This window comes from Lissotriton helveticus, chromosome 6, assembly GCF_964261635.1.
Source record: "Lissotriton helveticus chromosome 6, aLisHel1.1, whole genome shotgun sequence".
Lineage (NCBI taxonomy): Eukaryota > Metazoa > Chordata > Amphibia > Caudata > Salamandridae > Lissotriton > Lissotriton helveticus.
In genome coordinates, this window is record NC_136067.1 from 2,108,150,127 (window position 1) to 2,108,166,514 (window position 16,388).

Genomic DNA, 16,388 nt, shown 5'->3' on the forward strand with positions numbered 1-16,388 from the left:
CAGGATCCAAAACTCCGGTGTAATCAATTTGGACGATGCGGGACCCGCGAAGTGGGTTCCGCGAGGAGTGGTATTTTCCCTTGTAGGAAACAGCGAAGCAAAGGTCAGTGATGGCGTCCCACGGAGCAGGCAGCAGGCAGAGTCTTTTAAAGAAGTGAGGGGTGGGACGGGGCGGTCAGGGAGAGCGGGCCAGGTGTCTCGGCCTCGGGGTTGCCGGGACTCCTGGGAAAGCGAGTCCCGGTCCCAGCGCTCGCAGCCCTGCAGCCCTGTCAGTCACCCAGCAGGATCCAAAACTCTGGTGTAATCAATTTGGACGATGCGGGACCCGCGTAACGGGTTCCGCGAGGAGTGGTATTTTCCCTTGTAGGAAACAGCAAAGCAAAGGTCAGTGATGGCGTCCCACGGAGCAGGCAGCAGGCAGAGTCTTTTAAAGAAGTGAGGGGTGGGGCGGGCGGTCAGGGAGAGCGGGCCAGGTGTCTCGGCCTCGGGGTTGCCGGGACTCCTGGGAAAGCGAGTCCAGGTCCCAGCGCTCGCAGCCCTGCAGCCCTGTCAGTCACCCAGCAGGATCCAAATCTCCGGTGTAATCAATTTGGACGATGCGGGACCCGCGAAGTGGGTTCCGTGAGGAGTGGTATTTTCCCTTGTAGGAAACAGCAAAGCAAAGGTCAGTGATGGCGTCCCCCAGTGAGGCGTAATAACTTATTACAGTTGAGTTGTGACATGATGCCTGCTGCCAGAGCCAACAGCCAAGGTGAAAGGCAGGTCAAAGAGCCCCATTGCAGGTGCAGTTTAAACAAAGAAAAAGAGAACTGCCTTTTTAGGTCGAGCTTGGTGAGCGCATGCGCTGCTCTGCGAGGCATGCTGCATTCGAGAATAGAAGCCAAACCCTGCCCATATTTGTCATTGGCTTGTGTCAATGTTCTTCGTACATGCTGACTTCTGATTCGTTAACAGGCTTGTTTGTGCCTCCTTAGTACCGTCTTGTCTTAGTTTGTTATGATTGATATTTAAATCAAGAAATGCGATGGTGGATTTATGTACTATGGATGTAAATGTGAGATGGTTCTGGATGGTGTTGAGGTACGTGACAAAATTGTCAAAGTCTGTCTCACTTCCTGTCCAAATCAGAAAGATATCATCTATGTACTGCTTCCAACATTTAATGTTGGAGCGGTACACATTGTCACTGTTGAGAGCAAATATTTCCTCCACATAGTTCATATAGGTATTTGCAAGATTCGGCGCAAAAACTGCTTCCATGCTGGTGCCAGAGCACTGCTAGTAGTAGTTGCCACCTCATAGTAATTAATTTACAGACCCATCTCACATTTACATCCACAGCACATAAATCCACCATCGCATTCCTTGATTGAAACATCAATCATGACAAAGGGAGACTATACACTTCCCTCCATAGGAAACCCACTGAAAAGAACACCCTCATTTCATACCAAAGTCAACATCCACCTGCATTATGGGATGGACTGCTCTTTGGCCCATTCCTTAGGTACGCCGCAATTGCACCCTTAAAACAGACTACATGCGAGAGGTGGAGATACTAAGGACCAAACTAGTCACAAGAGGGTAACCCAATAAACTTGTATAAAAGTCTCTCAAACGCACCTGGCACTGCCCCAGGGAAGAACTTCTCAAGACAAAAGAGAAACCCAATCTTAACAAGATTGTATGTGTCACCACCTTTGGCACACACACACCAATCAAGTCTGCAACCTGATCACCAAAAATTGGAATATTATCCAGAGTATTGATCCTACAATAGACACACCTCTGTTTGCCTACAAACAAGGAAAAAATCTAAAAGATCATCTGGCCGGGTCACCAACAGACTTAATCACCAACAGGACAAACACACTGACTACTGCATGGGGCCTACCCAAAAGGAAAGGACACCACAAATGTGGCAACTGTGTTTCCTGCAATTTCACGTTCAATACCAACACATTTGAACATGGTAGTGTAAAACATGATTTACAATCATTCTCTAACTGCAATGCAAAGTATGTTGTTTATTGCATATGGTGTCCAAGTGGCCTCCCCTATATTGGACAAACACAGCAACCGGTCAAGGCTCGCATTGGCCAACATCGCAGCCGTATACGCAGATCAGTTGAAAATGCACCACTTGTGTCTCATTACAATGTAAAAGGTCATACTGCTGATGAAATGAAGTGGCAAGAAATTGAGATCGCCACTCTTCCAGAAAGAGGAGGTGACACCCTTCAAATACTCCAACGGAATGAATGCCGCTGGATAGACAAGGTTAATTCAATAAATGACGGGCTTAATTCTGCTGAGGAATGGAGAGGATATGTCACTACCCTTTGCTAAACAACTGTCTGTGATATAACAATTGCGGCATGAATACACCTGTATCTCATCTGACACCCGACTATGCTTGCTCCAACAGCTTTATTTAATTCATTATTGCAGTGACATTTGAACTGTATATATTAGATCTACTCTCATAAAATATGTGTTCACTAACTAAGAATTACAACTGTGAAATGTCTGCACGCATACAATGTTCAGCATGCATACAATGTTCAGCATGCGTGATTGCATATTACAAATACCGGCGAAATTCGGATTTTTGTAAATATATCAAATATATATCTGATTTTACCTTTTCTTCCCTATTTAGTGCCCATTACCGATATTGTGCCTTAATTCCCACCTATTAACAGAATTCACACTGTCATTAGCGCAGCAACACCACAATTTTGCCAAACCTTCTGGTTCTTCACCTCCCTCTGAGGTCTTCTTTTACTCTTTTCTGATCACGGAACCGTAGCCCCGGATTGCTTGGTGCAGCAGTTTTCCTTACCTAGGTCTGCCTGTTTCCCTTGGCAAAAATAGCGGGAAACCTTGTATATAACAATCCTCTCTGGATGAGAATCTTTGTCATTGTACCCGATCAAGCTGACTGACGCTGCTTTTTCTGAATCTACACGTAGAGCACTGTTCCGCTTTTCTAATCTTCTACCGAGGTAAGTAATGGCACATCCAGGCCCTCAGCCCTTCTTTTAGCATACTGACCTCTATATCATTAATATTTGAATTGCCAGAGAAACTCCTAGTGCACTGTCGCTGTTAATCCACAAAGGGATTTTACAACGTAAAATTAATTGAGCCCCTCTGGCCTATCTACATACCCTATTGGATTGACAGCCTGTCCTCACATTGAGGTAAGAACCTCGGAGACACTTGTATTTGATTATAAACAGCACGTCGTCCAATTATCAGTAATTGCAACATTCTTCTTTGCTTCTTTTCTCACAATCATAGTACCTGGACGGGTCCTCATGTGAGTAAACCCTTTATTCTTAACGTGTGGCACATCATTTTCACAAGGCTGCGCAATCATAAATTCAGGTACCTTTTATCCAACTGCCTTTATTTTCTTTTTTTCGCATTTGTGCCGGTATATGGGCCATATGCTCTTTTTATTTCATTCCCATTCAGATGTCCCTTCATCAATAGTCCTGAAGAGACTCCACATTGTTTTTAAGGTGAAAACGTCGTCGACAAACAGAAGCGAACCATTTTCCCAGCACATATCATTGTATATAGCTGCTGTTCACATGCTACAACTGTCCCAGCTCGCACAGAACATTTGGAGATGGGCCATTCCACAGAACATATATCTGTTGGCAGAGCACCTTCCAGGAGTTCACAATCAGATAGCAGATCTGTTGAGTCGGCAGACACAACAAATTCATGAATGGGAGCTACATCCGCAGGTTCTTCAACCATTCTTTCACAAGTGGGGTCATCCAGACATAGATCTCTTCGCCACACACGAAAACGCAAAATGCCTAACCTACGCCGCCAGGTTTCCACACCCGCTGTCCAAGGGCAATGCAATATGGATGAACTGGTCAGGAAGATTTGCATATGCTTTTCCGCCAATACCGCTAATACCATTAGTAGTACGCAAGCTCAGACAACAGTCTCTCAAACTAATCCTAGTAGCTCCCTCATGGGCACCCAACCGTGGTTCACCACACTGCTAGAACTATCTCTAGTTCCACACCAACAGCTACGACTAACTCGATTCCTGCTAACACAGAACCATGGAGACATCCGACATCCAGACCCAAATCAACTGAATCTGGCGATATGGCTCCTGAAGTCTTAGAGTTTGGTTAGCTTAACCTACCACCAGACTGTATGAACATTATTAAAGAGGCCAGGAAACCTACTACCAGAGCTTGCTATGCTGCTAAATGGAAAAGATTCACCATTTATTCAACAATAACCACATTGATCCCCTGGATGTCTCCATCCAGAATATTATGTGTTACCTTTTACATTTACAAAGGTGTACCTTAGTATATTCATCCATACGCCTGCACCTTGCAGCAATTGCAGCATATTTACAAAACAGACAACATCTGTCTCTTTTCAGAGTGCTTGCAATTAAAGCATTATGGAAGGATTAAAAAGAATCATCCCTTCCAGGTTGCCACCTTCTCCAGTATGGAACCTAAACATTGTTCTTACAAGACTCATGGGACCCCCTTTCGAGCATTTACATAAATGTGAACTGCAATTCCTCACGTGGAAAACTGCTTTTCTTATTGCTATCACCTCTCTGAGAAGAGTAAGTGAAATACAAGCATTTACAATACAAGAATCATTTTTACAACTACATCGTAACAAAGTGGTTTTAAGAACTAATCCAAAATTCCTTCCAAAAGTCAGAACTCCTTTTCATTTAAACCAATCTGTAGAATTACCTGTGTTTTTCCAAAACCCAAACTCTGTAGCAGAAAGGGCTCTACACACATTAGATGTTAAAAGAGCTCTTCTCTACTATATAGATAGGACTAAGTCTTTTCGAAAAACAAAACAACTGTTTGTGTCTTTCTCTCCACCTCATAAAGGCAACCCCATCTCTAAAGGTGGGATTGCCAGGTGGATTGTAAAATGTATACAAATATGCTATCAAAACACAAAACGTACATTAACAGTTCCTCCTAGAGCGCACTCAACACGCAAACTAGGAGCCTCTATGGCTTTATTAGGAAACATCCCCCTAGAGGACATATGCAAGGCTGCAACATGGTCTACAACACACACCTTCACTAAGACTACTGTGTTGATGTACAAGCCAAGCAGCAAGCTGCAGTAGGCCAAGCTGTCCTTAAAACTCTCTTTCAAACTACTGCAACAGATACAGGTGACCGCCGCTAGGGGAAACACTGCTGCACAATCGATGCTAAGTGTACAATCTGCAGCTCATATGCCTCGAACAGAAAATGCTACTTACCAGTATGCATCTGTTCTTGGCATGTAGAGCTGCAGAGTTGTACACGCCCTCCCGCCTCCCCGGGACCTGTATCTGTTCCAGTTTTATCTTACTTAGATGCACACGCATGGACATCTTTTTTCTTTACCTCTACTAACTCCGTCATTTCCCATCATGGCGAAAAACAATCTAAGGATGGAGCCGATGCCCACAGTCCCTATCGTCCAAGGGAGGAGTCACCTATCTCGTGACTACAAAGATTTCTTCCAAGATGACTACAACATGCGATCATCCGAGCCCACCACCAGGTGACGATCTAATGCTAAGTGTACATCTCTGCAGCTCTACATGCCAAGAACAGATGCATACTGGTAAGTAGCATTTTCCTTACTGGTAAAGTCGGATTTAACATTACTATTTTAGAAAAGCTACTTTTAGAAAGTGGACTTTTCTCTGCTTGTACTGCTCTTTGTGCCTTACACCCTGTCTCTAGTACACGTCTGGGCTAGATGACCGACCCCTTTGTGTATTCCTTCTAGAGAGCCACAGACACTGCAAGGGTTGGGTGTGATTTAGCACTTATCTGCATCCATCTGCATCCCGATGGTTCTTTCTGGGCAGATGGGAGGAAGGGGCCCACTCTTACCCTTCACAGGGTAGTAGACTGACCACATACAAAGGAATGATTACTCCCTTTGGTAGTCTGGAGTGAGTGCTGGGATTGAAAGCGATACTGGTGTACTCTTTGAAGTTTCCCTCACATATAAGGCCCATATGGACGTAAGTACTGAGTCTCTGGCCCCATCAAATCCGACTCTTTTGGATCTACATTGAACCGCTGTCAGAAGAACTGTGGTGCTACACAAAAGACTCAACTGGAGTCTTGGTTACTCCTTGAGTCCACACTCCACGATAGGAGGGCGTCAAGAAAGGATCATATGCTCTTGCTCTGCCTATGGCATCTTTACATTGAAAGTGTAATCTAGAATTTCTTCAGCACACTTGTCTATGTGGTGAATTAAATGTCTCATTAAATGCCAATAGAATTTCGTGATGGACTCACCATTTAAGCTTATCCAGTGTTTTTTTTTTCCAACAGGTGAAATAAATGCAGTAATGAACATAAAAAGTGAAGGAATTAAACATCAGTTGTGTAGGAAGTGATGTAAAAACAGTGCACCTTAAAATTTCTTCCATTGAAGGCTAATGCCTCGCCAAAGTCTTTCTACAGCAGAAAATCCAAACTGCCCAATGTGGTCTGTACTTGGCTCTTAGTGATCACCTGATGAACATTGACAAAATAACACACTGACATACTGAAGCAAGTCTGATAAGGTTCTCACTACGAAGGAAGAGCTAACCTGGAACAGAAAGAACACACAGAAGAGAAACCGTTTGAATATCTGGAAAGTGACAACGCATTTATTAGGGAGACAAAGCAAGTGCAACATCAGAAAGTTATACTGGAGAAGAACCATATTGATCGACTGACTGTGGAAAAGTTTTCTCTGCCGTGAAAGCCATAATGCAGCATCAGAATGTCCACGTAGAGGAGAAACCATATAAATATAGAGAATGTGACAAAGCATTTATAACAATTGGACAGCTAAAGCGACATCAGAAAATCCACACTGGGGAGAAACCATATAAATGTACAGAATGTGACAAAGCATTCGTAACAAATGGAGAGCTAAAGCAACATCAGAAAATCCACACTGGGGAGAGACCATATAAATGTACAGAATGTGACAAAGCATTTATAACAAATGGAAACCTACAACAACATCAGAAAATCCACACTGGGGAGAAACCATATAAATGTACAGAATGTGACAAATCATTTATAACAAATAAAGATCTAAAACGACATCACATAATCCACACTGGGGAGAAACCATATAAATGTACAGAATGTGATAAGGCATTTGTAACAAATGGATTGCTAAAGCAACATCAGAAATTCCACACTGGGGAGAAACCATATAAATGTACAGAATGTGATAAGGCATTTATAACAAATGGATTGCTAAAGCAACATCAGAAATTCCACACTGGGGAGAAACCATATAAATGTACAGAATGTGACAAATCATTTAAAACAAATGGAGCCCTAAAACGACATCAGAAAATCCACACTGGGGGGAAACCACATCAATGTACAGAGTGTGACAAAGCATTCATTAGAAAGTCACATCTAAAGGAACATCAGAAAGGCCACACTGGGGAGAAACCATATCAATGTACAGAGTGTGACAAAGCATTCATTAGAAAGTCACATCTAATGTTACATCAGAAAGTCCACACTGGGTGGAAACCATATCAATGTACAGAGTGTGACAAAACATTTATAAGAAAGTCATATCTACTGGAACATCAGAAATTCCACACTGGGGAGATGCCATTTCAATGTACAGAGTGTGACAAAGCATTTATTAGAGAGTCATATCTACTGGAACATCAGAAATTCCACACTGGGTGGAAACCATATCAATGTACAGAGTGTGATAAAGCATTTATAAGAAATGGACAGCTAACGCGACATCAGAAAATCCACACTGGGGAGAAACCATATAAATGTGCAGAATGTGAGAAGGCATTCATTCAAAAGTCACATCTAATGTTACATCAGAAATTCCACACTGGGGAGAGACCATATAAATGTACAGAATGTGACAAAACATTTATAACAAATGGAAACCTACAACAACATCAGAAAATCCACACTGGGGAGAGACCATATAAATGTACAGAATGTGACAAAGCATTTATAACAAATACAGATCTAAAACGACATCACATAGTCCACACTGGGGAGAAACCATATAAATGTGAGAAGGCATTCATTAGAAAGGCACATCTAATGTTACATCAGAAATTCCACACTGGGTAGAAACCATATCAATGCACAGAATGTGGCAAAGCATGTATAACAAATCGACAGCTAAAGCAAAATCAAAAGGTCCAAACTGGGGAGAAACCATACCAATGTACAGAATGTGAAAAAACATTTTTAATCAATTGAGAGCTGAAGCAACATTAGAAAATCTCCACCGGAGAGAGAACATTCAACTGCACTGAATGTGAGAAGGCATTTATTAGAAAGTAGCATCTTATGCAACATCAGATAGTCCATGAGGAGAGAAACCCATGAATGTGCATAATGCAACAAGATATTTATTACTAGGCAAAGATAAATACTACATCAGAAATTCCACACGATATCAACTCAGGTGCTACTCTCATACAAAATTCAAGTGATATGTCTAGTATTTCACCCATACCTCCTTCTCAATGTATGCTGGGAACTGTAGTTTATCCATGTATTCAATCTGATGCCCATTCGGTCTCTCTCCTGGAGCAAGGCTCTAATCTGTTGTTTGCGAATGGTACAGTCATTACTCCAGAGTCTGGTCTCGATTCAAGGGGGCCAGAGAGCACTGAGGCCACAGATACATTTTATTCAGTTTCGGATCATTCATCAGCGGAGGAGGATCCGGAGTTTGATGCTGAACTTGAATGGTCTGACTACGACAGTGAATCAGGGGATTAGCGCCTTAGTGAGGCTTCTAAGGATGTGAATGCTGCGAGCGCTGTTAATACAGTTTGTAAAGCCCCCTGCCCCAAGGGATTGATAAATACCGCCTGCCTACAGAATATAGTATTAGACCAAGCTGTAACGAACAGTGGAGGTACACCTGACAATCCCTCTGGCTCGTCAACAGAAACCTCTGAGGCAGTTACCCTCTCAACAATTTACCAAACTATCATCACCCACAGAGAGGCTAAAAGACAGGAGAACATTCGTACACAGGGGGCGTGCCGTAGAATGCAGAACTCCTTGCGCCGAGTGGTGAAAACATGTACTGACATTGCCTCCAGGGTTGGGGAAGCTGAGGAGCGGATTTCGGCGTTAGAGGATGCAGTGGTGGCCCAGAAAGAACTCACAACAGAGATTAAGGAACAACGTACTGATATCCTATGGAAGCTCACGGACTTAGAAAATCGAGCGAGAAGAAACAACTTAAGAGTCTTAGGAATTGAAGAAAATATAGAAGCGAAGATGCTAGGCAGTTCATAGTCGAGCTCTTTTCGGAGGCGTTCCCAGAAGTTACACAATGGGACTGGAATTTACAAATATAGCGGGCACACCGGTTTCCATTTCAGCAGCGGCAAACCTCAGCTTCTGGTACCAATAAAACCTTCCCACGCGCCATCCTGATATGCTTCAACAATTTTCTCGCACGTGAGAAAATATTTGATCTCGCCAGACCTGATAAAAAGCGGACTGCGAAGGGATGTCAATTTTTTGTGCAGCCTGATTTCTGTCCAGCTACAGTTGAGAGGTGATGGCACCTTCGTCAGCTGATGCCCTTGTTCCAGGCTAAGGGTGCTCAAGCCTTTCTACTCTTTCCTTCTATGTTGAAAGTGATCTGTAAAGGTCAGACTAAATACTTTACATCAGAGATATTGGCCAAGGAGTTTCTTGAGACTATCTAGGTTGAACTGCCTTATTTAATTTAACTTGTTGCACTAAATTCGGATTGACTCGGGATGGGATGTTTGCTCACTGTAAAGATTAGTGACTTTAGATGACCTGACAGATAGTGTGCTAGATTTTCTCTCTTTGGCTTTTTTGTTTATCTGGCGGTCAGGTCTTCCGTAGTGCTTCAATGGAGGGGGGGTCTCCGGTTCCGGGAGAAAGTGGGTCTCACCAACCTGACCATCAAAAGGACCATGGTCCTGTTGCTCTACATGGGGGGTGGGGGCGAGGGGTGTTGGGAAGGTGGGGGGTGGTTTTGGGGGGGGTTTAGGGGGGTTCGGGGGGGGTGTTTTGGTGGCGGGGGCTCAGGAGGCTGTTTCTGTTTCTAGTATCTTTTTGGGTCTCGCTGGAAAAGCATCCGTAAGGATGCATCCAGCTGGAGACCAGTAGCGATCACTGTGGGAGGAATGACGGACCAGAGGGTGCACGAGCGCAGATTGCACCTCGTGGGCGCGCACAGCGCCGTGCCCCTCTCCTGCCTCGGAAGCAAGCACCAACACGCATGCGCATACCCAGAGACACACACACACGAGCACCCATGCACGCACCCATACATACAGAGAACCCACCCTTGCCGTCGCATACACACACATGCGCGCACACACACTGCATACACACACGCTCCCCCTTACCTCACCAGAGACTCACACACGAGCGCACATACACACACGCACGCATACAGAGAACCCACCCCCGCCGTCGCATAGACACACACACTGCATACACACACACTCTCCCCCCCCCCTTACCTCACCTCACCAGGCTCTCTTCTTGTCCTGTTTTCATGTGGGCTCCTTCTGCCCGGCTCCCGATGGATGGGCGGGCGGGCGGGTGCCGGAGAAGCGACCAAGAACACTCTGCGCCTGCGCGGAAGTGCACGCGCCCGCCTGACGTCACTTGTTTTGCTTGTTCCTCCTGCCTTTAGTAGCCCTGTTTTCCTCCTTGCTTTATTAGCCCTGTTGTTCCTTGTGTGGGCGGGCTTGCTTCGGGTTCTTTTTCCCCGTCTGGCCGCCTCCTGACAGCGCTTGTGCTTGTTCTCTGGTCCTCCCAGAGCTAGATTCCCGGGCAGTGTGCGGGGGCTGCGGGGAGCGCGGGGAGAGCGAAGGGAGCCCGGGCCGCACAGAACCGGACCGGATCGGGCCAGCACCGGGGTCAGATGCGCAGACACAGACCCCCAGATAAAGCCTGGTCCCTCAGACAAACAGACGGACATTCAACTCAGAAAGAGGGACACTGACTCTCAGAAAAACCTTGGCTCCTCAATCGGACATTTAAGATTTAACCCAGAGGGACACTGGCCCTTCAGACCCACAGACATTCACCCGGATAAACAGACTGGCCCGGTCCCTCAGACCGCCAGACATTCACCCGGACAGACAGACAGACAGCTCTGGCCCCTCAGGCCGACAGACATTCACCCCTCCTCAGGCCGACAGACATTCACCCGGATAGACAGACAGGCCCCGGTCCCTCAGCACGACAGACACCCGGACACCCAGACAGCCAGCCTGACTGTCAGTGCTGGGACAGACCCGGCGCTGACGGACGTCTGATCTCACGGACAGACACCAGGGCACTGACAGACATCTGACTGAGCCCAGACTAACAGATCAACCAGCACGACAGACACCCGGACACCCAGACAGCCAGCCTGACTGTCAGTGCTGAGACAGACCCGGCGCTGACGGACGTCTGATCTCACGGACAGACACCAGGGCACTGACAGACATCTGACTGAGCCCAGACTAACAGATCAACCAGTCAATATCAGCCAGGTAATCAAGGACACGCATTCACCTCCTAGCTGGACAGACAGACTCAGAGCTATGGGCCGACACCCACCCCTGGGCAGGGCGCGAAACATCGAACCCGAGGTAGAGACGCACCCTCCAGACAGCCCCCCCCCACACTCCCCCCAGTAATCAGGGTCACCGGAAGTATGCGGCAGGGAGGGAACAAGTTATGTGGCCTTGTTGACTAAACTATGCGGCAATTATTTAGAGGCACATTTTGTGGCGCGTTTTGTGGCAGTATCGCTTCACAATTGTATCGTGTCTGTGCTCGTTAACACAATCTGGGCAAAGGTGTCCCTCAGTGGGTCAGCTTCACACCCGCGTGCAGCAACCCCGGCCCGAGAGGAGAGCCCTTCATGTTTGCAGAGGGTCATCGGTGCGTGGCAACGCCAGGGGCAGCTTCTGTAGTAACTTCTGATCCTTTCCAGATACAAAGGAATGTTTGCTTTTGCTAAAATCTGCAAATTGTAGAGCAAGTGATAAATTATGTGGCAAGTGATAAATTATGTGGCAAGCGATGAATTATGTGGCAAGTGATAAATTATTTTGCTAGTGATAAATTATGTGGCAAGCGATGAATTATGTGGCAAGTGATAAATTATGTGGCAAGTGATAAATTATGTGTCATGAATTATGTGGCAAGTGATAAATTATGTGGCAAGCGATGAATTATGTGGCAAGTGATACATTATTTGGCAAGTGATGAATTATGTGGAGGGGAGGGGCTATAATCATGCAGAAGACGCCGCAGCTGCCGGATTGCATAATTACTGTATCTGTGTCTATAATTAACATAAATGCAACCCCCTATTCGGGCAGGCGTTTCTGTACTCATCTTAAACTCCCTCACAAGCAGGCGCACATATCCCTAACTTCAGATAGACAAGCTGCCGCCCCCGTACAGACAGGCGTACATAAATAACTTCGGACAGACAGACATCCATCTCCCCTACTGGCAGACGTCCATAAACCTAGGCATGCCTTAACACCCCCCCCCCTCACCCACCTCCCCCCCCTTCCGTAGGCATACTTATACTTCAGCTGGACAGACATTCCGTTTACTACGGGCATGCAAGCACATACTTCACGTCAGACAGACAGACATTCACTTCCATACTGACATAAATCAACCCCCCCCCCATATTAATGCATTAATCTTGAGTACAGCTCGGCTTTGCACCTCTCTGTGCTGTTAGTGAGAGGCATTGTCAGCATCCAATGGGATGGTTGTTTTCATTTACTGACCATGGAAGGATTGACGTCGGAGTTGGCCGCAGCTGTCAGCAGCGAGTATGGAACTGCCTGAGCTGCCCTTCAGATATTCTGAGGTCCAACTGTAGACAGACATCCAGCCTCAGACAGGCAGGGCCTTAACCCATAGATAAACATACGACTAACAGGGGGAGGGGCTTAAAGCTCGAGACAGACATCGAAGCACTAGACAGAGCGACATACCGCCACCCCCGACAGAGACATTCACCTCCTTACAGGCGCAGACGCGCGACTTCCACAGACCCAGTTGCCTCCTTACAGACAGACCCTGCCAGCCTCCAGGCATTCACCCTCTCAGCGCCACCCCTCCCCCCACGTACAGACAGACATGTGCACACAGACACCCCACGGATGCACCCATGTCAGACGTGACTCTGAGGCCCCGTGAGTAACAGTAACACGTGCTGTCACACAGCACACGTCTACAGCCCGCGACAAGCACAGGCTCCAATGTCATTCACTGATCGCGAACACTGGCAGGATGGAGGGCACAGTAGGCCCCATGGAAGTGATCTGCAGCAAGGGGATTGACTTACTGAGCTACCTATGCAACCGGGGTCACTCCGGTAAAGGTACTCAGTAACCCATGAGCAGAGGGTCCGATGAGGAATTATTATATGTTTGTAGGTGGTATTTGTATAGCGCCAACCTAGCCAGTCAACAAGTGGGAAGGGTAACTGTACGTGGGGCCGAAGCGCACAGGAGTGACTAAGACCAGAGCCCAGCCGGGTGTGAGTAGAGTGGGCCTGGCCCGGGTGTACACCCCCGCGCGGCCTCGTGTGCGTGTGCGCGTGCCCGGCTGATGCGCGTCCGTCGGTCCCAAGGCGGGTTGATGTGACAAGTTCCTGACAGAGTGCGAGAAGTTAAGCGTCGCCTCTTCCTGGTCGAGCCTAGCGATGGGGTCCTGGGTTAGTCGTAGCCATAGCTAAAGTATGCGGCACAACAGAAGCCAGGTATGTGGCAATATACGCGATTAAAAGTAATTGATATGGAATGTTACACGGTGACTTGTGAAGTTTAAAGCCCCAGATGGCTCCATGTTTAGCCGCTTCACGGCCACGCCTCCTCTGATGAAATGCAATTTTTAGGTCTGGCTTTGAATCAGCTTTAAATGTTTCACTAGCCTTATGTAATCGAAAAAGCATTAACGGCAGAGATGGGGGACTTTGGGGGTCACCTTTGGTGTGTTCTGCTGCTGTAATTAACCCTTTGCAGCCTGTGGGCGGCGGGTCAGCCCTCTTCAGCTGCAGTCTGTCCGACCGCAGGTGCACACCGGCCTAATCAGAAGTTACTTCAGTCCCAGGGCTGGGGCAACACTTTATTTGCCAATGCTTTTTAATTTCTGTTCTCTATTCTTTTTACTTGTAGCCATCCTTGTGTGTGTAAACAATTTCTTAAGATCAAAGCCAAAAGTACCTTTTCTTTGCGTCAGTAAGAATTTTCTGTGATACGCATTAAAGCAAACTACCCCATAAGTGCTTGCTAGAAAGCCCACGTGCCCTGATGTTTTATGTATATTCAACGGTAATTCTTTCAAATGTGAAGGTTTTATTCCTAGCACTCGGCTGCCACGTGTAGGCGCTTAAGTAGATACATGTTGTCTTTCCCCCCCTTTTTTGGGTATCGCTGGCAATGCATCCGAAGGATGCATCCAGCTGGAGACCAATAGCGATCACTTTGGGGGGAAGGACGGACCAGAGGGTGCACGAGCTTTTCATCCTGGATTCGGGTGCGCGAACGTCGCCTCCGTCCACGCGTGCGCACACAGCCAGCCACCACACGCGCGCTGCTTACTTTCACTTTACATCCCCCCACCAGTCATCGGATCTTTTTACACACGCATGCATGCATGCATACATACACACACACACAGACACACACGCGCACACACAGGCACAAACACACACACAGACTCACGCGCACACACAGGCACAAACACACACACAGACACACTCGCGCGCGCGCACATGTCCCCCCCCCCACTCCCACCCCACTCACCGAGTTCTTTTCCTGTGTCCCTCTCTCCTTCGGCAGGCAGCGGCAGGCAGCGGGTCATCCTTAGCAGCAGGCGGGGCTCCCCACGAGCACGGGAGCCCCGCTAGCTGACGCGCAAATCTTCCGGCAATCTTCCGGCTGACGGGCACAGGAGCGCTTCGGCACAGGAGCGCGGGGTAGGCTCCCGTCGGCTTCCTGTCTTTTTGCGGCCCCGCCCCCGTCCCAACACAGGTTGCCTGGCTTCCTGTACAAGCCGGGCTGCGGCGGTGAGTTTTTATTATACTTGTCTTCCTTTGTGTCTCAAGCTACCCATTGCACCTTTGAGTTTTGCCAAGCACCCTGCATTCACTCTGCTCCTTATGCTCGGTTTTTATTTTGTTCTTCTAGTTGTCCTAATTTCCTTCCGCAGTTTTATAGTATTGGATATTTTGTTGTTCAAGAGTGGTGTGTATTTTCTGTATCTGTTTATTATTCAGTTACGAAGAGGAGGTGGCGCCATTTCGGAAACTTGTCAGTGGACAACCTCTAACATTTCTTATGTGGGTGGACATGTGGCCTCCAGAGCTGCACTCTGATCTCAATGCTGCTCCATTTTGCTGCTGCATAAGTCATAGGTGGGCTGCATCATTATATGTCAATATGCAACATATTTTATATGTCCCTTTTTATAAAAAAAAACGTAACTACTGCAAAAAAAAATAGCCAATGCCATTTACAATACTAAAAGCTCAAACTTTTCCTAATGCGAGACCTATTGCATTGCAAATGCTTGTTTGTGTTTAGGAAACATGATTGATGCGCTAATGACTCAAATATTGTCTACGCTATGTATATTCTTGTTCAGAGGTCCAGTAATTTTTCTGTACAGTACTATTAGTAAATCGAGTCTTGTTGGTTGTTGGTTTTTCTACTTTTTGAATGGGGGGGGTAGGCTACGCTGTGTCACATGGAATATCTGTGGTTTGAATGATCCCAAGAAGCGTAGGATGGTTTACAAGATTCTCCAAATTCTACAGGTCGATCTAATTTGCTTACAGGAGACTCATATCCCGTGGACTAAACGTAGCTGGTTAAGATTTCCTGGATATGAGTTGGTTGCCTGTTCTAGACAAACATCTACAATCAGGGGTGTAGCTATTCTCCAGAAGAATGGGGTTGGATCTATTAAAAGGGTGAAGGTGGATAATTTTGGAATATGGGCAATTATTGAACTCTTGCTTAACAGATCTCCATTATCAGTCTGCTCAATATACGCTTCCAATTTAGATGATCCGCAAGTTCTCAGGAGCCTAAATTTGGAATTAGTGGGATGGCCCCATCCAATATTATTTACTGGCGACTTTGATATTAATCTTTCTAATCAATCTCCTAACTTGTCATAACTATGTGGGCCGAAAGCCTCAAGTATTCAAGGCTCTCCAAATTCTTTTGTTGGACCATGGTCTTATAGATCTATGGCACTATCACCATCAGGATATGGGTGGATATACATTCTATTCTGCCCCACGTAATAAAA

General features: G+C 46.4%; 1 protein-coding gene across 1 annotated transcript; it reads left to right on the top strand.

Annotated features, from left to right (window-relative positions):
* Positions 1-6,379: 6,379 nt before the first annotated feature.
* LOC144764071 (uncharacterized) lies at positions 6,380-10,018 on the top strand. The gene has a single exon (XM_078650228.1). The coding sequence runs from the start codon at positions 6,798-6,800 to the stop codon at positions 8,160-8,162; it is 1,365 nt and encodes a 454-aa protein (XP_078506354.1). The 5' UTR covers positions 6,380-6,797; the 3' UTR covers positions 8,163-10,018.
* The last annotated feature ends 6,370 nt before the right edge of the window (positions 10,019-16,388 follow it).

Bases quoted from the DNA above. Each gene is read 5' to 3' on its own strand.
- LOC144764071 (XM_078650228.1), top strand. From the start codon at position 6,798: ATGCAGCATCAGAATGTCCACGTAGAGGAGAAACCATATAAATATAGA.